The sequence below is a fragment of the Trachypithecus francoisi genome, unplaced genomic scaffold (genome assembly GCF_009764315.1).
Source record: "Trachypithecus francoisi isolate TF-2019V2 unplaced genomic scaffold, Tfra_2.0 Lachesis_group21, whole genome shotgun sequence".
In the NCBI taxonomy this organism is placed as follows: domain Eukaryota; kingdom Metazoa; phylum Chordata; class Mammalia; order Primates; family Cercopithecidae; genus Trachypithecus; species Trachypithecus francoisi.
The window spans coordinates 30,142,021-30,168,053 of record NW_022681467.1 but is presented as its reverse complement, the minus strand read 5'-3'; the positions used below and the strand labels follow the sequence as shown (position 1 = coordinate 30,168,053).

Genomic DNA, 26,033 nt, shown 5'->3' with positions numbered 1-26,033 from the left:
GAGCACTGTAAGGAACATACCTCTTTGGGCACTTGTCAAGTTATTTCCCTAGGATAAACTGCCCTAAGAAGTACCATATCTGGATCAGAAGGCACACACTTAAAAAGCACATATTGCCCTACTGAAAAGTTAATACAAATGAGCAGCATATGAGAGTGACTGCCCATTTCCTCACACTATGGCAACATTTCTCACCAGCTTCTAATTTGTTATCTTATTGTGCTTTGGAATGGGGAAGATTATGCATAAATGAGACATTTTTGAGAGAGGGTGAGAGTTACAAGGAACTAGAAGGAAGCAGATAGTTTAACATAACTGTCTTATAATGAGTGCTGCCCACAATGCAAAAGGATGCTGTCCATGAAAGAGAGTTTCCCGTCATCAGAAATGTTCAAGACTTAAAGCCACTTGCTGGAGATGAGGTAAAGGGGGTTAGATAAACTCAGTGAGGCCCTTTTTGGTTCTGGGGGTATCTAACAATTTGGTCTATAGCTGCCTGCTTAGTCTGAGTGAACTTGTATGTCTTATTTTTCAGTGGTTGAAGGCCTTTCACTGTTGGACTTGGGAGTATCTCCATATTCTGGAGCAGTATTTCATGAAGTAAGTGTTCTTATTTTCTTTTCTGGGTACCGAGAGTAGTTCATAGTCACAGATACCAAAGCCTAACCTCTGTTTTGTACAAACATTTAAAAAGATGTATTCTTGACAATCGTATTTAGAAACAGCCCGTTTTTAGATGTTCTCTGCATAAGAAACAGGTTTTGCAGTTGGAATGGAAATGATCCAGATTGAGATTGTAACTGGGGAAGCAGATGAGGCTTCTGTAGAAGTTACCATTTGTAATGGCAAATAAGTTGCAAACAGTCCTTAGTCCACAAATAGGTTGCATGCTAGTTAGCATGTAATTTGTTGTTTGGAATATGGTTTCCCATGAAAACTATGGCAGTAATGTTGTTTTCTTTTTTTTTTTTTTTTTTTTTGAGACGGAGTCTCACTTTGTCTCCCAGGCTGGAGCGCAGTGGTGCGATCTCGGCTCACTGCAAGCTCTGCCTCCTGGGTTCACGCCATTCTCCTACCTCAGCCTCCGAAGTAGCTGGGACTACAGGCACCCACCACCATGCCCAGCTAATTTTTTTTGTATTTTTAGTAGAGACGGGGTTTCACCATGTTAGCCAGGATGGTCTCGATCTACTGACCTCGTGATCCGCCCACCTTGGCCTCCCAAAGTGCTGGGATTATAAGCGTGAGCCGCCATGCCTGGCAGTAATGTTGTTTTCTTAGAAAGCCCACAAAAGCTTACTTAACCCATTAAGTTAGCTTTTTTTTTTTTTGACAGGGTCTTACTCTGTCACCCAGGCTAGAGTGCAGTTGCAATCACGGTTCAGTGCAGTTTTGACCTCCTGGGCTCAAGCAATCCTCCTACTTGAGCCTCCTAAGTAGCAGGGACCACAAGTGTGCACCACCATGCTAATTTTAAATAAAATTAGCTCTTAAGAATAGTAAAAACAGGCCAGGTGCAGTGGCTTACACCTGTAACCCCAGCACTTTGGGAGGCCGAAATAGGCAGATCACGACGTCAGGAGTTCAAGACCAGCCTGGCCAACGTAAAACCTGGTTCTACTAAACATACAAAAGCCAGCTGGGCGTGGTGCCAGGTGCCTGTAATCCCAGCTATTTGGGAGGCTGAGGCAGAATTGTTTGAACCCGGGAAGCAGAGTTTGCAGTGAGCCAAGACTGCACCACTGCATTCCGGCCTGTGCCACAGGGTGAGACTCCATCTCAAAAAAAAAAGAAAAGGAATAGTAAAAACACTCTTAATTAGGTTCAGATTATCTCTTGTTTACAGCAACAGCTTCCTGACAGGTCTTCCTGCATTCAGTCTTGCTCATTTACTCTATTCTATAGTCAGAGCCATCTTTCTAAAATGTGAATCTGTTTTTGTCACTGTCTTGCTCGGCACCTTTGAATGTTCACCATTGACCTCAGGATAAAAGGGCATAGAGGCATACAAAGCCCTGAAGACCCTCCTCACCACATCCACCACATTTCTTTCCACTGCCCTTCCCATTTTTTTTTCTTTTTTTTTTGAGATTGAGTCTCGTTCTATCGCCCAGGCTGGAGGGCAGTGGCACAATCTCCGCTCACTGCAAGCTCCGCCTCCCGGGTTCACCCCATTCTCCTGCCTCAGCCTCCCGAGTAGCTGGGACCACAGGTGCCCGTGACCATGCCCAGCTAATTTTTTTTGTAGTTTTAGTAGAGACGGGGTTTCACTGTGTTAGCCAGGATGGTCTCAATCTCCTGACATCGTGATCCGCCCGCCTTGGCCTCCCAAGGTGCTAGGATTACAGGCGTGAGCCACCGCGCCTGGCTGCCCTTTCCATTCTTATTGGCCATATCATTTTAAAGAAGTTTTCTAATTTGACAGTGTACCTTCTAATTTTTTTTTTAAAGACAGGGTCTTGCTCTGTCACCCAGGCTGGAATGTAGTGGCATGATCATGGCTCACTACAACCTCAACCTCCTGGACTTAAGCAATCCTCTCACCTCAGCCTCCTGAGTAGCTGGGACTACAGACGTGCACCACCACAGCTGGCTAATTTTTTAAAATTTCTTGGTAGAGATGGGGTCTTGCTATGTTGCCCAGGCTGGTCTTGAACTCCTGCACTCAAGTCATCCTCCTGTCTTGGCCTCCGAAAGTGTTGGGATTACAGGCATGAGCCACTGTGCTTGGCCTTAAATTTTTTTTCTTTTTTTTTTTTTTGAGACAGAGTCTCGCTCCGTCACCCAGGCTGGAGTGCAGTGGCACAATCTCAGCTCACTGCAACCTCCACCTCCCAGGTTCAAGCGACTCTTCTGCCTCAGCCTCCCGAGCAGCTGGGACCACAGGCACACGCCACCATGCCCAGGTAATTTTTGTATTTTTAGTAGAGATGGGGTTTCACCATATTGGCTAGGCTGGTCTCGAACTCCTGACCTTGTGATCTGCCTGCCTTGGCCTCCCAAAGTGCTGGGATTACAGGCGTGAGCCACCGCACCCAGCTGGCCTTAATTTTTATAGTTGTCTCTCTCATATGTACTTTGAGAACAGTTTTGTTTGTTTGTTTGTTTTTTGTTTTTTGACTCTTCTATTTAATCTTTCAAAAGCATTCAACTTGGTCCTCATAGAAATAACAACTGTCTTTTGCATTTCAATTTTTATCTCTGTGTTAATATCTAATCAAACTGCAGTAACAAGAACTGGCAGAAACAGGTTAGGAACAACTTAAGAGACTTTTTTTTTAAATGTTTTTTTTTTTGAGACAGAGTTTTACTCTTTTGCCGAGGTGGAGCGAAGTGGCGCCATCTCGGCTCATTGCAACCTCTGCAACCCCCCACCCCCCACCCCACCCTGGATTCAAGTGATTCTCCTACCTCAGCATCCCAAGTAGCTGGAGTTATAGGCGTGTGCCACCATGCCCGGCTAATTTTTGTATTTTTAGTAGAGACAGGGTTTTGCCACCTTGGCCAGGCTGCTCTTGAACTCTTGACCTCAGGTGATCCACCTGCCTCAACCTCCCAAAGTGCTAGGATTACAGGCTTGAGCCACTGTGCCTGGCCAAGAGACTCTTAATAAGTACACAGGGCCAGGTGGCCGGATCACAAGGTCGGGAGTTCAAGACCAGCCTGGCCAATATGGTAAAACCCCGTCTCTACTAAAAATACAAAAAATTAGCCAAGCGTGGTGGCAGGCGCCTGTAGTCCCAGCTATTCAGGAAGCTGAGGCAGGAGAATGGTGTGAACCCGGGAGGTAGAGCTTGCAGTGAGCCGAGATCGTGCCACTGCACTCCAGACTGGGCGACAGAGCGAGACTCTATCTCAAAAAAAAAAAAAAGCTGTCTCTCATCACCTTAGTCTTCCAAAGACTCTTATGCTTATCCTTTTCTTGGCTTATGTCATACTCTTGAAATTGCCTCTGTGTTTATTTTACTCATTATGATATATTGTCTTCATAACAGGTGCTGTCCCCTTCTTATCACTTATTCCTAGTGCCTACCTCTATCAGCATATGCATTACAATCCTTCCCTCCCTTCTCTCTTTCTTTTAGTAAACATTTGTTAAATATTCACTAAGTGCCAGCTACTCTGCTAGGTGTTAGGGATACAAAACAAGACACAGTCCCTGGTTTCATGGTGCTTATACTTCTGAGAGAAACAGACAATAAGTTAGTAAACAAAAGAAACAAATTTCAGAGCCAAGGGTATCACCAGGGATAAAATACACTTCATAGTGATAAAAAAGATAGCGATCCTAAATGTTTTACGTACCAAATTACAGAGCTTCAAAATATATGAAGTAAAGACTGATAGAACTACAAGGAGAAATAGATCCACAATTACAGAGATTTCAATATACCTTTCTCAATGATTGGTAGTACAAGCAGACAGAAAATCAGCAAATATATAAAAGACTTGAATAACAACCAACTTGGGCTGGACGTGGTGGCTCACGCCTGTAATCCTAGCACTTTGGGAGGCCAAGACGGGTGGATCACTTGAGGTCAGGAGTTTGAGACCAGCCTGACCAACATGGTGAAACCCTGTCTCTGCTAAAAATGCAAAAATTAGCTGGGTGTGGTGGCGGGCACCTGTAATCACAGCTACTTGGGAGGCTGAGGCAGGAGAATCGCTTGAACCCGGGAGGCAGAGATTTCAGTGACCCAAGATAGTGCCACTGCATTCCAGCCTGGGCAGCAAAGCTAGACTCCATCTCAAAAAAGAAAAACAAAAACCCAACTTGACCTCGTTGTCATTTATAGAACACTCCATCCAACAACAGCAAAACACATAATTCTTTGAAATGTACACAGAATATTTGCAAGATAGACCACATTCTGGTCTATAAAACAAGGTTCAATAAATTTAAAAGAATTTAAGTTAGACAAAATATATTCTGTGACCACAATTGAAACAATTGAATTAAATAAGAAATAAAAGAAAGATATCTAGAGAATCCCCAAATATTTAGAAACCCAGTAACGTATTCTTTTTTTTTTTTTTGAGATGTAATCTTGCTCTGTTGCCCAGGCTGGAGTGCAGTGGCGCAATCTCGGCTCACTGCAAGCTCCACCTACTGGGTTCCCGCCATTCTCCTGCCTCAGCCTCCCGTGTAGCTGGGACTACAGGTGCCCGCCACCACACCCGGCTAATTTTTTGTGTTTTTAGTAGAGACGGGGTTTCACCGTGTTAGCCAGGATGGTCTCGATCTCCTAACCTCATGATCCGCCCGTCTCGGCCTCCCAAAGTGCTGGGATTACAGGCTTGAGCCACCGCGCCCGGCCAACATATTCTTAATTAACCCATGGATCAAAGAAGAAATCAGAAAGGAAATTAGAAAGTATTTTGAAATGAATGAAAATGAAACACAACCCATCAAAATATGTGGGATGTCACTAAGTAGTTCTTAGGGAGAGATTTATAGCACCAAATGCTTATATTAGAAAAGAAGACCTCAAGCCAATGACCACAGCTTCTACCTTAAGAAACTAGGAAAAGATAAAATTATACTCAAAGTAAGCAGATTAAAAGAAATAGTAAAGATCTGAGTAGAAACAAAGTGTAGAAAACAAAACTGATAGTGAAAATCACTGAAACAAAGATAGTTCCTTGGGATGAGCATTAAAATTAATAAACTTGGGAATGATGGATATGTTCACTTTCTTGATTGTAATGGTTTTTTTTTTCTTTTTTTTTTTTGAGACAGAGTCTCGCTCTGTCGCCCAGGCTAGAGTGCAGTGGCGCGATCTCGGCTCACTGCAAGCTCCGCCTCCCGGGTTTACGCCATTCTCCTGCCTCAGCCTCCCGAGTAGCTGGGACTACAGGCGCCTGCCACCTCGCCCGGCTAGGTTTTTGTATTTTTTAGTAGAGATGGGGTTTCACCGTGTAGACCAGGATGGTCTCAATCTCCTGACCTCGTGATCCACCCGTCTTGGCCTCCCAAAGTGCTGGGATTACAGGCTTGAGCCACCGCGCCCGGCAGATTGTAATGGTTTTATGGATGTACACATAGGTCAAAATTTGTCAAATTGAGGCCAGGCACAGTGGCTCATGTCTGTAATCCTAGCACTTTGGGAGGACAAGGTGGGAGGATTGCTTGAGCCTAGGAGTTTAAGACAAGCCTGGGCAACATAGTGAGACTCTGTCTCTTCCCCCAGGAAAAAAAAAAAAATTAGCTGGTTGTGGTGGCATGTGCCTGTAGTTCTAGTTACTCAGGTCGCTGAGGTAGGAGGATCGCTTGATTCTGGAAGGTCTAAGCTGCAGTGAGCCATGATTATACCTCTGCAACCCAGCCTGGGCAACAGAGTAAAACCATGACTCAAAAAACAAAAGTAAAAACAAACCAAATCACTGGGACTACAGATGCATGCTACCACTCCCAGCTAATTTTTTTTTTTTTTTTCATAGAGATGGGGGTCTCACTTTGTTGCCCAGGATGGTCTCAACCTCCTGGCCTCAAGTGATCCTCCTACCTCAGCCTCCTAAAGTGTTGTGATTGCAGGTGTGAGCCACCGGAGCTGTCTGGAACCTGGATTTAAATGCGAATCTGACTCCAGAGTCTTTGTTCTTTCTACCGTGCTAACTTGTTCTCACTAAAAAGCCTGTCAGTAACCTCTACAATGTTATCGGACACATTCATGCATATGGTTTAGTGTTGGGAAGAGGTGCTCCTGAGTCATCAGCATGGGCTTACTAAAACCAAGTCATGCAATTCCCTTCTGGTTCTGGTGGATTAGTGAATGGGTTTGCAGTAGCAGACCAACCTACCTTCCAAGAACAACTAGAAAAGCAGGATGACTATGAAAAAAAGGAAAAAAACCACATCTGCTGGAAGGCATTGGAAAGTGCCAAGATAGCCAGGACTCCAGGGACTAAGATCCCAGAGGGGAAAGTACAAAAAGTAATACGAACAGTCTGAGCTGCTTTGTCCTTGAAGCATTTACCAATTTGTAAGTGACACAGGCAGAGAAGCAGAACAGAAATTGACTGGCTAGAGACCAAGAAGTTCAGCAGAGCTATTGGCAGTCTCAGGCTGCTGGGGAAATAAAAATTTGAGTGCAGGACCGGCCAAAATGGCAAGGCTCTGGTAAAGGGCTTGCCTTTAGGCTGGAACTTCTGAAGGACTACACTCTAGGGGTAAGGGTGGACCAATATAGACTAGTTTTATGAAGACTAAATCCAGCTTCAAATAAGCTCAATCCCTAAAGGGAAACAACTATATTGTAATTACCAGCTTAAAGAAATCTTTTCCAGAAGAAAAGACCCTCATCTGAGCTGCTGTAGTTTTTCATACACGATGTCTGTCATTCAATAAAAAATTACTAACCATTGGCTGGGCATGGTGGCTCATACCTGTAATCCCAGTACTTTGGGAGGCTGAGGCTGGTGGATCACCTGAGGTCAGGAGTTCAAGACCAACCAGAGTAACATAGTGAAACCCTGTCTCTATTAAAAGTACAAAAATTAGGCATGGTGGTGCATGCCTGGAGTCCCAGCTACTCAGGAGGCTGAGGCAGGAGAATCACTTGAACCTGGGAGACACGTTGCAGTGAGCTTAGTTCACGCCACTGCACTCCAGACTGGATGATAGAATGACTCCTTCTCAAAAAAAAAAAAAAGAAAAGAAAAGGAAAAACATTACCAAGCATAATAAGAGACAGAAAAAAATAGACAATAAAAACAGATTTACAGGTGATTTAGATATTGAAGTTATCAAACTACTTGGACTTTAAAATAGCTGTGATCAGCCAGATGCAGTGGCTCACGCCTGTAATACCAGCACTTTGGAAGGCCAAGGTGGGCAGATAACTTAAGGGCAGGAGTTCAAGACCAGTCTAGCCAACATGGTAAAACCCTGTTTCTACTAAAAATACAAAGGTTAGTCAGACATGGTGGCATACGCCTGTAATCCTAGCTACTCAGGAGGCTGATGTGGGAGAATCACTTGAACCTGGGCGTTTGAACTTGGGAGGCGGAAGTTGCAGTGAGCCGAGATCGCGCCACTGCATTCCAACCTGGGTGACAGAGCGAGACTCCGTCTCAAAAAAAAAAAAAAAGAATGTATAGATGAATTTAGCAGCAGATTACACAAAGCTAAAGAGAGGATTAGTAATATGGAAGATAAAGTCTGTTGAAAATACCTAGATTGAAGCTTGAAGAGAAAAGGATAGAAAACACAGAAGAAAAAAATAAATAAATAAGAGATCTGAAACTCAGTAAAACAGCCCAACTTATACATCAGTGGAGTTCTAGAATGGGAGAAGAGATGGAATGGGGCAGAATCAGTATTTGAGAGGATTATGGGTGAAATTTTGTTCAAAATTTACTAAGATTTTTATTCAGAAAGCTCTACAAAACCAAGTAGGAGGAAGTCGAAGAAAAACATATGTAATTTTGAACATAAGTTCAAAATAAAAATGCTCAGGCTGGGCACGGTGGCTCATGCCTGTAATCGTAACACTTTGGGAGGCCAATCCAGGCAGATCACGAGGTCAGGAGTTCGAGACCATCCTGGCTAAGACAGTGAAACCCCATCTCTACTAAAAATACAAAAAATTAGCTGGGCGTGGTGGCACGTGCCTGTAGTCCCAGCTACTCAGGAGGCTGAGAAAGGAGAATGGCATGAACCCGGGAGATGGAGGTTGCAGTGAGCTGAGATCGTGCCACTGCACTCCAGCCTGGGGATACAGTGAGACTCTGTCTCTAAATCAGTCATTCAATCAATCAGTCAGTCAATCACATCTTAGGTCAGGTGCAGTGGCTCATACCTGTAATCCTAAAACTTTGGGAGGCTGAGGCAGGTGGATTGCTTGAGCCCAGGAGTTCAAGACCAGCTTGGGCAACATGGCGAAACTCTGTCTCTACAAAAAATACAAAAGTTATGTGGGTGTGGTGGCGCACATCTGTAGTCTCACCTACTCAGGAGGGTACGGTAGGGGGCTCACCTGAGTCTGGGAGGTCAAGGCTTCAGTGAGTCATGATCATGCCACTACACTCCTGGCTGGCCGACAGAGTGAGACTTTGTCTCAGAAAAAAAAAAAACAAACCCAAAAACAAAAACAAAAAATTTTTCAAATAAGGACACAGAAAGGTGGAAAGTAAAATGACAGAAAGAAACTGTATTATGCCGACAGCTCAAAGAGGCTGATGTAACTCTACTATCAGATCAAGAATATTTTAGGACAAGAAACCTTACTAGAGATGAAGAGGATTATTTTATAATGATAAAAAGATCACTGCACCCAGAAGATATAGTAATTCTACCTAGAACTGCACCTAAGAGACAGGGTCTCACTTTGTTGCCCAGGCTGGAGTGCAGCGGCACAAACAGGCTCACTGCAGCCTCCACCTCTCTGGGCTGAAGCAATTCTCCCAACTCAGCCTCTCAAGTAGCTCGGATTACAGGTGCATGCTACCTCAGCTGGCTAATTTTTAAAATATTTTATAGAGGCAGGGTTCCACTATATTGTCCAGGCTGTTCTCAAATGCCTAGGCTTAGGTGATCCTCCCACCTTAGCCCCACAAAGTGCTGAGATTACAGGCATGAGCCACTGTGCCTGACTGGGTGATTTTTAACATCCCTCTTTCAGTCAGTGATAGAACAAACAGACCAAAAAAAATAAATAAGGATATAGAAGATTTGAACAAATCATTAGCAAACTGAACCTACATGTCACATATAGAATGATGCAGCCATAGGTGTTAGTATGCATATTCGAATGTACCTGCAGCACTTATCAAAGTTGACCATATAATGGATCGTTCAGCAAGTCACAACACATTTTAAATGATTGCAATAATATAGTGTATTTTCTATTACCACAATAGAGTTAAGCCAGAAAGAAATTACAAAAATATAAAAAGAATGGTAGGCCAAAGCAGGCGGATCATGAGGTCAGGAGATTGAGACCAACCTGGCCAACATAGTGAAATTCCATCTGTACTGAAAATACAAAAAAATTAGGCCGGGCACAGTGGCTCACACCTGTAATCCCAGCACTTTGGGAGGCTGAGGTGGGTCAGGAGTTTGAGACCAGCCTGGCCAAGATGGTGAAACCCTGTCTCTACTAAAAATACAAAAATTAGCCAGGTGCGGTGGCACGCTGCTGTAATCCCAGCTACTTGGGAGGCTGGGGCAGGAGAATCACTTGAACCTGGGAGGTGGAGGTTGCAGTGAGCCGAGATTGTGCCACTGCACTCTAGCCTGGGCAACAGAGCAAGACTCCGTCTCAGACAAACAAACAAAAACGGCCGGGCACGATGGCTCACACCTGTAATCTCAGCACTATGGGAGGCCTAGGTGGGTGGATACCCTGAGATCGGGAGTTTGAGACTAGCCTGACCAACATGGAGAAACCCTGTCTCTACTAAAAATACAAAATTAGCCAGGCGTGGTGGCTGAGGCAGGAGAATTGCTTGAACCCAGGAGGTGGAGGTTGCGTTGAGCTGAGATCGTGCCATTGCACTCCAACCTGAGCAACAACAGCGAAACCCCATCTCAAAATAAATATATAAATAATTTAAAAAATTAGCCAGGCATGGTGACGGGCACCTGTAATCCTAGCTACTGGGGAGGCTAAGGCAGGAGAATCATTTGAACCATGGAGGCAGAGGTTGCAACAAGCGAGATCATGCCACTGCACACCAGCCCCGGCAACAGTGCGAGACTCTGTCTCAAAAAAAAAAAAAAAAAAAAAAAGAAAAGAAAAAAAGAAAACTCCTAAGTATTTGGAAATTGAACATGGTACATTTTAAAATAGTTTCAAAGAAGAAATGTTACTGGCAATTAAAATATATTTTCAACTGAATGATATTGAAGAAAATGGCTGGGCGCAGTTGCTCCCACCTGTAATGCCAGCAGTTTGGGAGTCTGAGGCAGGTGGATCACTTGAGGTTAGGAGTTCCAGACCAGCCTGGCCAACATGGTGAAACCCCATTTCTACTAAAAATCCAAAAATTAGCTGAGCATGGTGGCAGGCGTCTGTAAGCCCAGCTACTTGGGAGGCTGAGGCAGGAGAATCACTTGAACCCAGGAGGCAGAGGTTGCAGTGAGCCAAGATCATGTCATTGCACTCCAGCCTGGGTGACGGAACAAGACTCCATCTCAAAAAAACCCAACATCAAGTCTCGTGTGATGCAACTAAATCCGTACTCGTAGGAAAATTTATTGCCTTAAACAATAAAAAATGAAATACTATGAACAATTTTGTCAGTAAGCTTGAAAATTTAGATGAAATGGACAAATTCCTAGAAAAACACAACTTACCTAAATTGACAAAGAAAAAACAGCAAATCTGAATGTTTTATCTGTGAAAAAAATTGAATCTGTAATTTAAAATCTTCTCTCAAAGAAAATCCAGGGAGAGATGGCTTCACAGTGAGTGAATTTTCCCAAATCTTTGAGGAAGAAATAACATTAATCTTTTCTGAATTATTGTCAAGAAAATAAAGAAAAAAAAATTACACAAACTTATCAGAGAACAGAAGAAGCTCATTTTGTGAGTGAAATGAAATCAGCAATCTTGTTCTGTTGTAGAATTCTCCTTGGCTATTATATATGTCTTAGAACTATAATTCACCTCTTACCTTTAGTATGTTGACTTTTTTTTTTTTTTTTGAGACGGAGTCTTGCTCTGTCGCCCAGGCTGGAGGGCAGTGGCTTGATACCGGCTCACTGCAAGCTCCGCCTCCCAGATTCATGCCATTCTCCTGCCTCAGCCTCCCGAGTAGCTGGGACTACAGGCGCCCACCACCATGCCTGGCTAATTTTTTTGTATTTTTAGTAGAGATGGGATTTCACCATGTTAGTTTCCATCTCCTGACCTCGTGATCCACCCGCCTCGGCCTCCCGAAGTGCTGGGATTACAGGTGTAAGCCACCACGCCCGGCCAGTGCGTTGACTATTCTTTAATGGATATTTAACACATCAGACTTTATTTCCTTTACTCAGTTCAACAGATAGTCCCAGCAGCACAAAATGGTCCAGCGATACTAAATTATTCTCCACCATATGCACACTGGCCAGTTGGCATAGAACAGTATTCCAGGAAGGAGAATACTGGCATGATAGTTTGCTGACATGATAGTTTTCTCCCCACTCCCTACTCTGGAAACTGGTAATAGTAAGATTTAACTTATTTTTTTTTACATGTCTGTTTTTTTTTCTGCAGACTCCATTAATAATATACCTCTTTCATTTCCTAATTGACTATGCTGAATTGGTGTTTATGGTAAGTAACCTTCCATACAAAATTGACATGTATATATTTTTTAATTTTATGGTTTATTGTCTCTCTCTTTTTTTTTTCTGAGATGCGGTCTCGCTGTGTTGCCCAGGCTGGTCTTGAACTCCTGGACTTAAGTAGTCCTCCCATTTCAGCCTCTTCAGCTGCTGGGACTATGGACACATGCCACAGTGCCCAGCTTGTCACCTTTTTTTTTTTTTTTTTAAGAAAAAAAAAATTCTATCTTAGGAACACAGGAGTTTCTCGGAAAATAAAAGCAAAAATTTATGTCTTTACTTTGAATTCATGGAACTGTGGCAGTATTATGGAAGTGTGAGGAATAGTTTCTGATGTGTAACCAGTTCCAAATACTTACTCTTTTTAGAATTTGGTTTCTGGGCTATATATAGTCTTGAATTTTCTAGCTCCGAGATTCTGTGATTGGCTTTAATTGTGATGCCAGTGTGGAGGGCATTCTGAATTTCCTAAGCATTTTGCCAAGAGATTCTGTGAGTCGGCCGGGCACAATAGCTCAAGCCTGTAATCCCAGCACTTTGGGAGGCCGAGACGGGCAGATCACGAGGTCAGGAGATCGAGACCATCCTGGCTAACACGGTGAAACCCCATCTCTACTGGAAAAATACAAAAACTAGCCGGGCGAGGTGGCGGGCGCCTGTAGTCCCAGCTACTCGGGAGGCTGAGGCAGGAGAATGGCCTAAACCCGAGAGGCGGAGCTTGCAGTGAGCTGAGATCCGGCCACTGCACTCCAGCCTGGGCGACAGAGCGAGACTCCGTCTCAAAAAAAAAAAAGAGAGATTCTGTGAGTTATTATGGAAGAAGAGGACACAGGCTTGAGGCTTTCAGGGGCGAGAAGCTTCGGAATTGAGATGACAGGTCTATGTTTTGAGAGCATAGCAATTTGAAACTGTTTTCTGGGATTGAAAATTTGAGTCAAGAAATACCCAGGAAGCCCACTGAGGTCTTCCTTAGTAATTATAATGAATACTATTTATTGAGGACCTACTGTGTATGCTAGGCACTTGACATACATTAGGCCTGCAAAGCAGTGGGTATTTCCATTTTACAAAAAGCATAAGTAACTTGCAATTCTAGAGCAGATGTGGGCCACTAGACTGAAGTGAACCTAGATGGGTCCTGATCCTCAGGGATTTCTAGTTCACTCTCCCTGAATGGGCCTTATCTTTGGGTAGTCAAAGTGAGGGTTGAAGTTCTGCCTGATTCTAAAAGTCCAGTGCTGGGTAGTCCATCACTATCTCAAAACTCCAAGCCCTGGTAGCACTCTAGTACTCTTACACTTAACTGTGTTCTGTTTCCTATTATTTATCTTTCTTTTGACAGATAACTGATGCGCTCACTGCTATTGCCCTGTATTTTGCAATCCAGGACTTCAATAAAGTTGTGGTAAGTAGTTTGTGGGTGGGACAAAGCTGGTGGAATTTGGTAACCTTCTGGTCTTTGTTATTACAAAGAATCAAAGATCTTATACTTAAGGATCTGGCTGCTTTAAAGTGCTAGGAAGTGATGGTGAGAATTCTGGCCTGTTGAGCCAGCCGTGGAATGATCAATCCCAAACCCACAAGACAGCTTTACTAACAGATAAAGAAGGGTCAGCTTCATCTATGTAGCTTATTAATAACTATTAATATCCACATACCTGTGCAAGTTCAGACTTCTGGAGTAGCGCTGAAAAACAGTTATATTATCTGTCATTGTGAAGACTCTTAAAAATCTTCCAGTCTTTTCACCAGTCTTTTTTTTTTTTTGCAAAGGAAGAGAAATACAGCTTTTAAGTCACTGTTACGCTTATCTGAGGTAAAATTGGATTCTCAGTGTCATTTCTGTCTCCCTGCAGAAAGTAATCTTAATTGGAAAATTTGGCATGTATTAAATGCCTGAGATAAACTTCAGTCTTAATCCATATGTAATAGCCAAGGGGAATTGCATAGTGGGACCATTCTTCTTTTCCTGGGATCTGAGAAAGTTAACAGATTAATCTTCTGTACCACCCATGTAGTTATATGGCTACAATACTCCTTGATTGGCTGGGAGCCACTGAGAGAGAAGATTTAGGCTGGGGTGAAATAAGGCTGCATCTCATTGGCATTGTCTGTTTGTGGTTCATTTTAGCTTTTGTTACTAATAAAACCAGAAATAGCAGTCTGCTTTTCTGTGTCACTGGTCATCAGTGACAGATGAAGCTGGTGAATTCTAGAATTTTAGACCTCAGAGAGATTTTTAAAAATATCTAGACTGAGGGTTCTTAACTTGGGGTTCATTTATAGCCTTAATGGGCCTATGAAACCGTGGAAATGGTATGAAGAATTATATGTGTATGTGCATATGTCATTGTTACCGAGAGTTCATAGCTGTTATTGGTGTGCAGTCTTTGACTCTTCCCCTAAAATTAAGAACTATGTTTTAGAGACTTAGTATCACCAAGACTAGGGAGTACATATCTTAAACTAATGGAGCATATCTTGAAAACTTTAGGGGCTGAGATGAAATGCTTTAATGGGATTCTCTTGAGGGCCATAGATGAAATAATTGGGCATGGGATTCATAAGCTGAGGAATTCAGAGATAAATTAGCAGTGACTATTTTCTTCTCTGAGATAGGTTGGGTAGGTAGACAGTCTCTACCAATAATACAAAGATTTGGCCGGGCGCGGTGGCTCAAGCCTGTAATCCCAGCACTTTGGGAGGCCAAGAGACGGGCAGATCACGAGGTCAGGAGATCGAAACCATCCTGGCTAACACGGTGAAACACCGTCTCTACTAAAAAAAACTACAAAAAACTAGCCGGGCGAGGTGGCGGCGCCTGTAGTCCCAGCTACCCGGGAGGCTGAGGCAGGAGAATGGCGTGAACCCGGGAGGCGGAGCTTGCAGTGAGCTGAGATCCGGCCACAGCACTCCAGCCTGGGTGACAGAGCGAGACTCTGTCTCAAAATAATAATAATAATAATAATAATAATACAAAGATTAGCTGAGTGTGATGGTGTGCACCTGTAATCCCAGCTACTTGGGAGGCTCAGGCATGAGAATCATTTGAACCAGGGAGGTGGAGATTGCAGTGAGCCAGGATCCCGCCGCTGTACTCCAGCGTTGGCAACAGAGTGAAAGTGTATCTCAAAAAAAAAAAAAAAAAAAAAGAGTAGGGAAAAAATAAACCGGTGTGTGTGCATATATATATGTGAGATATGTATGTGTGTGTGCATATATATATATGTAAGAGATATATATATATATGTGTGTGATACAGATACGAATATCTGAGGGAGGATTTGTAGCTTTCATCTAAGACCACAATTACCCAGATCTTAATAACCAAAATGTAAAACTAAAATGTGTTTTAATGAAAGTTGAGGCCGGGCGCGGTGGCTCAAGCCTGTAATCCCAGCACTTTGGGAGGCCGAGACGGGCGGATCACGAGGTCAGGAGATCGAGACCATCCTGGCTAACACGGTGAAACCCCGTCTCTACTAAAAAAAAAATACAAAAAACTAGCCGGGCGAGGTGGCGGGCGCCTGTAGTCCCAGCTACTCGGGAGGCTGAGGCAGGAGAATGGCGTAAACCCGGGAGGCGGAGCTTGCAGTGAGCTGAGATCCGGCCACTGCACTCCAGCCTGGGCGACAGAGCGAGACTCCGTCTCAAAAAAAAAAAAAAAAAAAAAAAAAAAAAAGAAAGTTGATTAGATGCTAATGCCATATGTATTTTTTTTCCCTGCTCAATTCTCATCAAAAAACTTCCCACACTCCCCAGTTAAAACAATTTTTTGCTGAAGACCAGCCTGGGCAACATAGTGGGACCCTGTTGCTACGAAAATTTTTTTAAAAATTAGCCAGGAGTGGTGGTATGTGCCTGAGGTCCCAGCTACTCTGGAGGCTGAGACAGGAGGATGGCTTGAGCATGGGAGGTCACGGCTGCAGTGAGCTGTGGTCATGCCACTGCACTCCCGCTTGAGTGACAGAGTGAAACAGTGTCTCAAAACGAAACAACTTTTAATGGTAGAGGTGGTTTATGAGGAAGCAATGAAACTAGGTTTCAGTTTAATTGCCTAACAAAGTCAGGTTTCAATGTCAATAGGAGAGATGCCTTTAATTTAGAGCACCAATAATTTTAATTCATTTGTTATTTCTGAGTTTATTTGGAAATATATAGAGATTTTTGGGTTTTTTTCTTTGCATGATTTAAAGAGGGAGAGAGAAAGCCAAATGATCTTGTCAATACCCTGGTTTTTAGTGCACCAAGACATTCTGGTATCACCAAGACTGAAGTAAAATTTGGAATGTTTTTGCTTTTCCACTTTTCGAGTTCAGACTATTAGAACATTAGGTTTCTTCATCAGAATAGGAGTTTTATGTATTCTGTGTCAAAAATTAACTCATTCAAAATGGCAGATTTTGATGATACTAACATACTACTGTTGATTTAGATTGGATAGCAGCATGTCTTCCTCTAAATCTTCTCCCCTTTGTCAGAAGAGTTCATATCACATAGTCTGGGAAGTATTTAAATCTTGGTGGGATTTGAGTCTTTTTATCCTTGGTAATGAAACTGTGTCTACACACAGATGCATCCGGGAGAACTATGGGGCAGAGACAGGACTGCACCCCCACCCCCTCTCCAGCTGTTAGCCTGCGGGCTGAATGCTGGTGGTGACCAGTTGGTTATCATGACATTTTACATCTGTCTCACTTGACAAAAACAATGTTAGTCTAGTCTGTCCTTTGCTGAGATGATGCTTCTTGTTTGGAACTCAGAATTTGTGTTAAGATGGTTGGGCGCGGTGGCTCAAGCCTGTAATCCCAGCACTTTGGGAGGCCGAGACGGGTGGATCACGAGGTCAGGAGATCGAGACCATCCTGGCTAACACGGTGGAACCCCGTCTCTACTAAAAAAATACAAAAAACTAGCCGGGCGAGGTGGCTGGCGCCTGTAGTCCCAGCTACTCGGGAGGCTGAGGCAGGAGAATGGCGTACACCCGGGAGGCGGAGCTTGCAGTGAGCTGAGATCTGGCCACTGCACTCCAGCCTGGGTGACAGAGCGAGACTCCGTCTCAAAAAAAAAAAAAGAATTTGTGTTAAGAGAGCTGCAGGTGGTTTGATAATGGGTGATAAAAACCTGTGTCCCCTTAACATGATTAGCGGGTTGTAAATTTGGAGACTAGGCTCCTAAATTTGGAATATGCTGAGGCTAACAGTTGGAGAGGAGTAGAGGCAGGGATGGAGTGTTTCCTCTCCCCCACCCCACCATAGTTTTGAGGAATGCAAATGAAAGTAGATGCAGCTTCAGTGATTAGAAAAAGCCCTTTATAGCCGGGCGCTGTGGCTCACGCTTGTAATCCGAACACTTTAGGAGTCTGAGGCGGGCAAATCACAAGGTCAGGAGTTCAAGACCAACCTGACCAACATGGTGAAACCCCATCTCTACTAAAAATACAAAAATTAGCCGGGTGTGGTGGTGAGTGCCTGTAATTCCAGCTACTCAGGAGGCTGAGACAGGAGAATCGCTTGAACCTGGGAGGCGGAGGTTGCAGTGAGCTGAGATCGCAACACTGCGCTCCAGCCTGGCGACAGAGCAAGACTTATCTCCAAAAAAAAAAGAGAAAAAAAAAGAAAATGCCCTTTATTTGAATTATGTCCTTGCAAAACCTGTGTTTCAAGGGACTAGGAAAGGGCTGTATAGAGGAGTGGGTGGAAAGAAAGGAAGACTCCACCCTGGATTTTTTTTTTAATTAAAGCATTTTAATTTTTTCATATAACATATGGAAAATCATACCATCTGTCTACAAGCTGATTAGTAATCACAAAGGTAAGATATCCAGGTCACTACCCTTCACATCACTTTTAATCTCTCCTGTCATTGTTTTTAATCTTACCATTGTCAAGACTAATGAATGTATCTGGAAATATTGATCTTCAGATTTTAATGTATACTCTAACTTCATTTTATATTTTATTGAGGGGTGTGTGTGTGTGTGTGCACGTGCGCACGTGTGTATAATTTTAAGAATTTCCATTGATTTTAGCCACTTTCCTGTCTCTAGGTGGACACAATAGGGATTTTAAAAGGGATTTGGTCTACACTTAGGGGAGCTGATGTTGGGCCTATGAGGAGAGCCGTAACAGTGCCTGTACTGGTGAAATTGAGGGAGACAAGAAAGCTGAGAATGTGGGGATTGTTGATCTGTGTGCCTTCCCACCTGGAGACTCCTTTCAGCGCTTTCTGTTTTAAAGTATTTGAGAAGAAGGCCGGGCGCGGTGGCTCAAGCCTGTAATCCTAGCACTTTGGGAGGCCGAGACGGGCGGATCACGAGGTCAGGAGATCGAGACCATCCTGACTAACACGGTGAAACCCTGTCTCTACTAAAAACTACAAAAAACTAGCCGGGCGAGGTGGCGGCGCCTGTAGTCCCAGCTACTCGGGAGGCTGAGGCAGGAGAATGGCGTGAACCCGGGAGGCGGAGCTTGCAGTGAGCTGAGATCTGGCCACAGCACTCCAGCCTGGGTGACAGCGCGAGACTCCGTCTCAAAAAAAAAAAAAAAAAAAAAAAAAAAAAAAGTATTTGAGAAGATTGTGGTTATAAGGAAGTACTTATCTTCCATTGCTGGCACAGCGTCACTTTTGCCCAGGATGTACACATCCCTGGTAGTTGCTTCCTTCTCTCAGTGCAGCGCTGCTGGCTGGCTTCCAGCCTGGGGAATGGGTCTGCATTCCCACCTGTCTCTCTGGTTGCCCCTGGATGAACTCCATTCCTTTCTCACAGCCTTCTTGGTGGATCTCACCCATTCCAGGTGGCCTTGTTTTTGCTGCAGAACTCTCGACCTCTTAGCTAGTGAGGCCTCCTTCCTGCTACCGCTGCTGCAGCTGTCCTCACTAAGCACTTGATTGCTGAGCCAGCCCCCTTCTTTGTGATAAAAGCACCTTGGTTTATACTTTGTCCTTTTAATTAAACAACCCTAGCTGTGAATGGCACCATAAATCTTACTGGTAATTCCCACCACTTAACTTGGACTCTGCCGGGCCGGGCGCGGTGGCTCAAGCCTGTAATCCCAGCACTTTGGGAGGCCGAGACGGGCGGATCGCGAGGTCAGGAGATCGAGACCATCCTGGCTAACACGGTGAAACCCCGTCTCTACTAAAAATACAAAAACTAGCTGGGCGAGGTGGCGGGCGCCTGTAGTCCCAGCTACTCGGGAGGCTGAGGCAGGAGAATGGCGTGAACCCGGGAGGTGGAGCTTGCAGTGAGCTGAGATCCGGCCACTGCACTCCAGTCCGGGCGACAGAGCGAGACTCCGCCTCAAAAAAAAAAAAAAACTTGGACTCTGCCAACTGTGAGAAGAACAGAGATGAACAAAGGGAGGTTTTTGAAGTTTGTTTCAGGTTTTTAGATTAAGCCTTTACCTAAACCTGTGCAAGAAATCTATTCCTGTGATGACTTCTTGATTTTCTTTTGAACTGAAAGATGGTCTTCTAAAAATATTTTTTGGTGAATTTTTTTTTTTTTTAATTTTGAAAGACCTAAGACATGCAAAAATAGATAAAGCATAGTACATACTTTTGAACCTATTTCCAGCCTGAAAAAAATTTACTCCTACAGCTCTCTCTCTCTCTCTGATACTTTCATCTCCCTATTTCCCCTCCTACCCAGTACCACTGTTCTGAATCTAGTGGTTATCATCCACACACATGGCCTTGACTTTTACTATATATGTTACTAAATAACATATTGTATTATTTTACATGCTTTTAACTTTGTGTAAATGGCACAATGCAGTATATATTCTAGTGTGATTTGCTTTTTACATCTTTAAATTTTTAATCATTCACAGGTAAGCACTAGCTATCTTGGCTCCTCTGAAATACTCTGTTTTCTAATAGATGGCAGCATTGATTTTATATTGTCTAAATGAGATTCTTTGATCATTAAATCAACAGGGCCACCAATTTTGGGTTGAGAGGCTTTCTCATCTATATTCTGACCCATGTTTGCTTATAAGGTTGCCTACCTTTTTTTCATTCTGGAACACACCCATGAACTTGTTGGGACCCACCAGCGGAAGGCAAGAGCTTTCCACCCCTATCCCGCTCCCTATTAACTATCCAGCTGCCCACCCACACCCAGCTTTCCTCCTCTTGATCATCATGGCCATTCTATACCTCCTCTGTGGAAGTAAAACATAACCCAAGATACTGTGACATTTGGGATCATTCTACCTTGCTTGAAAATACTTCTTCATGGATGGAACTTTGGAGTCTTTAGGCCACTGATGGTAACTCTTCAAATGGCTAAGAACTTTGCTTTGCCAGCAAGTCATTCATTTGGCCATTCAACAGACATTTATTGTTTGTGCACTGTGCCAGGTGTTAGTCATACATGGTAAGCAAATAAACATGGTCCTTGCCCTCATGGAACTCTTAGTCTAGTGAGGGAGACAGACATTAGTCAATCATATAAATAAGTGAAAAAGTTATTAACTGTGAACAATGCTATGAAAAAACATATATAATAGGGGGATTTTACCTGGGTGTGGGGTGGTGAGGGAAAGTGTGCCTTCCTAAGGAAATGATGATTTAACTGAGATCTAAGGACCATGTGGGAGTTAACTAGGGAAAGAGAAGAATAAATTATTCCAGGTCAATGCAAAGGTCTGGGAACAGGAGGGACACAGCATGTTCATGGTGCTGGCACCCAGAAAGCGGAAGGGGAGGGGCGAGTGTGAGACGAGCCTGGAGAGGTAGGGCCAGACCAGGCAGGGCCATGTGGGCCATGGAAAGGACTTTTGTCTTCAGTGTAAAAACAATGGGAAGTGAATTGTTCCCTGTGTTTTATCTTTTCCTTTTTTTTTTTTTTTCTAGTTTAAAAAGCAGAAACTCCTCCTAGAGCTGGACCAGTATGCCCCAGATGTGGCGGAACTCATCCGAACCCCCATGGAAATGCGTTACATCCCTCTGAAAGTGGCCCTGTTGTAAGTATTCCCTGACGAAACAAGGCTTAGTGCCAACAAATGTGAGGAAAATCTGATGAGACTTTCCCATGTCGTTTGTTGTATTTTTGGAGATTTGCAATCTTAGTCATCAAGTATGTGCTGTAGTTCTGTTGCACAACTGGGTTCTGTTGTTCTGGCCAGCAAAAGAGACAGAGCCATTCTGTCTCTCTTGGGACAAAGAATCACACAGGGCTGTGTACAATCAAACCCTTCACAAATGCTTTTTGACTCCATGCTGATCTGGGTTCCAGCCTACTTATAACCAGTGTTTCTAAAGAAAAAGTTCTTCAATTGTGATGTATGGATTGAATAGAAGTTTGGTTTTTATGTGACTGCTGTTTCAAGCAGCTCTTATGTTTCATGTACACTATAGTCCCCCATTTGTAGCTCATAAAACTGAAGTGCCAAACAGATGCATTCCAGCTGGGTGACCCATGTGGAAGGCTGGAGCTTACTGAGGCTCTGTGAAAGAATTCTCCAGGGAGTACCCAGTGCTACCGTTAAGTTGTACTCTTTTGGGTTATTCCCATTTATCTTCCTGAGATAGGCAAATGTGAATAATTATTATAATTATTCAATCCACTAACAGTCATTGAATATTAATAATATACCAGTTTCTAGGGATACACAGTAAACAAGACAAACAAGTTTTCTCGTGGAAAAACACGCCCTTAGAACTTCAGAATTAAAAGGGGCCTTGTGAGACTAGTTTACTCAACCTTCTGCCTTGTGTGTGGATTTCCTATTCCCTGTTAGATGTCTACGCAGCTGCTTCTTGAACGTCACCTGCTATTTAGAAATGGCTTTTTTTTTCCTTCCCACCAAATAGTTTTAGACTATCAGTTCTAATCTATGTATTTCAGAAATCTTGGTGGGATCTACCTTAATAGAACCAGAAATTTAGCAACTTTATGAATCCCTTATGGACTTATATGTGTCCTGGGGGTAGTTTTGTAATAGCAGCAGCTGTTTCTTTAAAGATTAAGTAACAAGCCTGTCTGTAATTGCTGAAAAAAACCGCCAGCAATTTCTAGGCCTTTGGCTGTAGAACTGCTAATCTCACAGTCATGGGAGGTATTGGATTTAAGGTCTTTATTTGTGAATAATAATCATCATCTCTTCCTGAGACACTGTCACGTTTCTTCCTATCTGATAACCAGAATTATGTAACTAGTCCATCTTTTCACTTTGTCTGCCAGGAAACTCAGAGCTGAATTTGAAGCTGATTACTATAGTGCTGTAGAATACCTACTTGGTGGTCCTTCCATTGCCTTTACTGTCTCGTTTTATTTATGTTTTCCTTGCTCTTGATTATTTATTTATTTATTTGTTTATTTTGAGATGGAGTCTCGCTCTGTTGCCCAGGCTGGAGTGCAGTGGCACAATCTCGGCTCACTGCAACCTCCACCTCCCGGGTTCAAGTGATTCTCCTGCCTCAGCCTCGTGAGTAGCTGGAATTACAGTTACCCACCACCATGCCTGGCTGTTTTTTGTACTTTTAGCAGAGATGGGGTTTCACCATGTTGACCAGGCTGGTCTTGAACTCCTGACCTCAAATGATCCACCCACCTCAGCCTCCCAAAGTGCTGGGATTACAGGCGTGAGTTATTGTGCCCAGCCGATTCTTTATTTCTATTTGTACTTTGCTATTATTTTTTATTATCTGTTCTTAGTTTTTTTGAGATGGAGTCTCACTCTGTCATCCAGGCTGGAGTACAGTGGTATAATCACAGATCACTGCAGCCTCCACCTCCTGGACTCAAGTGATTATCCCACTTCAGCCTCCCAAGTATCTGGGACTACAGGTGTGGTTTTTATGTAATTTTTTTTTTTAGTAGAGACAGAGTCTTGCCATGCTGGCTAGGCTGGTCTCAAACTCGAGCTCAAGTGATCCACCCACCTTGGCCTCCCAAAGTTCTGGGATTACAGGTGTGAGCCACCATGCCCAACCTGTTTTTTATTATCTATTCTCTCTCTTTTTTTTTTTTTTTTTTTTTTTGAGACTGAGTTTCACTCTTGTTGCCCAGGCTGGAGTGTAATGGCTCCATCTCAGTTCACTGCAACCTCTGCCTCCTGGGTTCAAGTGATTCTCTTGCCTCAGCCTCCCAAGTAGCTGGGATTACAGGCATGTGCCATCACGCCTGGCTAATTTTGTAGTTTTAGTAGAGACAGGGTTTCTCCATGTTGGTCAGGCTGGTCTCAAACTCCCGACCTCAGGTGCTCTGCCTGTGTTGACCTCCCAAAGTGCTGGGATTACAGGTGTGAGCCACTGCGTCTGGCTTGTTCTCATTTTAGCTGCCTCAAATCCTTTGTGGAAGCAGGATAGAAATAAATACAAACAATTTGCTTTGACTATCTAAGATTTCCGTACTCACAAGCATTTCGAATTCATTTTCTCAGTTCATTCCTTCCCACCTCAGGAAAACACTAGGTGTTTCAGCTTGACTCCTTCCTAGTGAGGGTCTAGATGTCCTTTGAAGTTCTGTGATGCCTGACTTGTTGAGCTCAGTAGATACTTACTCTGTCCTTGGGGTCTGGCTCAGTGGATTCTGCTTAACTGCCAAGAAGGCTGCGTCTAAGCTGCTTCAACTCTTGGATTGGCATGACCTGTGTCAGGGCTTAGGAACCTGACTGAGGAAAATGTACTTTCCTGGTTCTCAGAGGTAAATGGAGCTATTAAGATATGTGGCTCTTTGGGAATTGGTAGAATTTTATCATTTTTTGAAATCTAAAATAGTAAAAAGAACATTTATAGAACTAGAAAGATCTGATTTTGAATATATTTTGAATATATATTTTATTAGTTTGTGAGAATTTGGGCAAGTCCTTTTACCACTGAGTCTCAATTTCCTCATCTGCAAAACTGGAATGATGTTATTGTGAGTTACAGGATCTCTGTGATTAAATAGAGCAGTTTTGTATGTACCCCACAGCACAGAATAGGCAGTCCATGTTCAGTACCTTTTACTTATCAGCCCCAGCCCCCACCCTATTCTCTTCTACTTGGGGGAACTCATTTCTAAGAAGCTGCCTTCCTTTGCGTAAGCTTTTAGTAAATCTCTTGGAACTTCCTGGCTGTAATGGTGAGGGTTCCTTGGTCAGGATTACTAATGCCAAATATGTTTGTTCTTCCCCAGCTATCTCTTAAATCCTTACACGATTTTGTCTTGTGTTGCCAAGTCTACCTGTGCCATCAACAACACCCTCATTGCTTTCTTCATTTTGACTACGATAAAAGGTAAGGCCCTAAAGGGAGAGTACAAAGCTCAATCCCTGATTTATGCAAGATTTTACAACACTTTATGCTGTGGTTTTGTTTTTTCTGTTTTTTTTTTTAATGCAACACTTAAAAACATTTTAAAAAAAATTACACAAGTATTACAAGATTATTTAGCAAATGTAGACAAGGCAAGAGAAAAAAAATCAAAACATCTTGAAAACTTAACTGCTCAGAGAGTCACTGTTAACATAGTTTTAAAAAAAAGTTCTAGGCCAGGTGTGGTGGCTCATACCTGTAATCTCAGCACTTTGGGAAGCTGAGGCAGGAAGATCACTTGCGCCCAGCCTAGGGAGCATAGCAAGACCTTGTCTCTGCAAAACATAACACATTAGCCTGGCACAGTGGCATGTACCTGTAGTCCCAACTGCTCGAGAGGCTGAGGCAGGAGGATTGCTTGAGCTTGCAAGTTTGAGGCTGCAGTGAGCTATGATCATACCACTACACTCCAGCCTGGTTGACAGAGTGAGACCTTATCTCTCTCTCTTTTTTTTTTTTTTTTTTTTTTTTTTTTTTTTTTTTTTGAGACGGAGTCTCGCTCTGTCGCCCAGGCTGGAGTGCAGTGGCCGGATCTCAGCTCACTGCAAGCTCCGCCTCCCGGGTTTACGCCATTCTCCTGCCTCAGCCTCCCGAGCAGCTGGGACTACAGGCGCCCACCACCACGCCCGGCTAGTTTTTTTTTGTATTTTTTAGTAGAGACGGGGTTTCACTGTGTTAGCCAGGATGGTCTCCATCTCCTGACCTCGTGATCCGCCCGTCTCAGCCTCCCAAAGTGCTGGGATTACAGGCTTGAGCCACCGCGCCCGGCCGAGACCTTATCTCTTAAAAAAAATCTAAAAAGGTTCTAAAAGGCTTATGATTAGAATAGCAGCCTTCCTCTTTCTTCCTAACCCTAGTTCAGCTTCTTTGAAGCAACTGCTTTCTGGCTTTTGCTAGTATTCCGTATTTCTAAATAAGAGCTTATATTATATTTCCTGAATTACAAATTTTAGACATTTTTTATTGCACTCCCATCATGGACAGTGATAAAGATTTAGCTCTTTGGGGCCAAGTACGGTGGCTCACGCCTGTAATCCCAGCACTTGGAGACCAAGGCAGGCGGATTGCCTGAGGTCGCGAGTTGGTTACCAGTCTGACCAACATAGTGAAACCCCGTCTCTACTAAAAATACAAAAAAAATTAGCTGGGCGTGGTGGCGGGTGCCTGTAATCCCAGCTACTCGGGAGGTTGAGGCAGGAGAATTGTTTGAGCCAGGCAGGTGGAGGGTGCAGTGAGCCGAGATCATGCCACTGCATTCCAGCCTGGGTGATAGAGTGAAACTCCATCTAAAAAAAAAAAAAAAATTAGCTCTTTGGTACCAATATCCCCTTTTCTCCTTTGCCTGATTTTCCTATAGTAGTTACACCATAGTTTCTTGTTTGTTTGTTTTGTCTTGTTTTGTTTTCGAGACAGGGTTTCACTCTGTCACTCAGGCTAGAGTGCAGTGGCA

At 43.5% G+C, this 26,033-nt stretch overlaps 1 protein-coding gene across 3 annotated transcripts in view; it reads left to right on the top strand.

The window, feature by feature from the left end:
- Positions 1-26,033, top strand: part of PIGU (phosphatidylinositol glycan anchor biosynthesis class U) — a 125,337-nt gene that overhangs the window by 9,398 nt on the left and 89,906 nt on the right. For all 3 annotated transcript variants that reach the window (XM_033186169.1, XM_033186167.1, XM_033186168.1), the window contains exons 2-6: positions 536-600; positions 12,204-12,263; positions 13,617-13,679; positions 21,137-21,246; positions 24,405-24,505. In XM_033186169.1, coding sequence (XP_033042060.1) covers positions 536-600; positions 12,204-12,263; positions 13,617-13,679; positions 21,137-21,246; positions 24,405-24,505 — 399 coding nt within the window. The remainder of the gene's footprint in view (positions 1-535; positions 601-12,203; positions 12,264-13,616; positions 13,680-21,136; positions 21,247-24,404; positions 24,506-26,033) is intronic.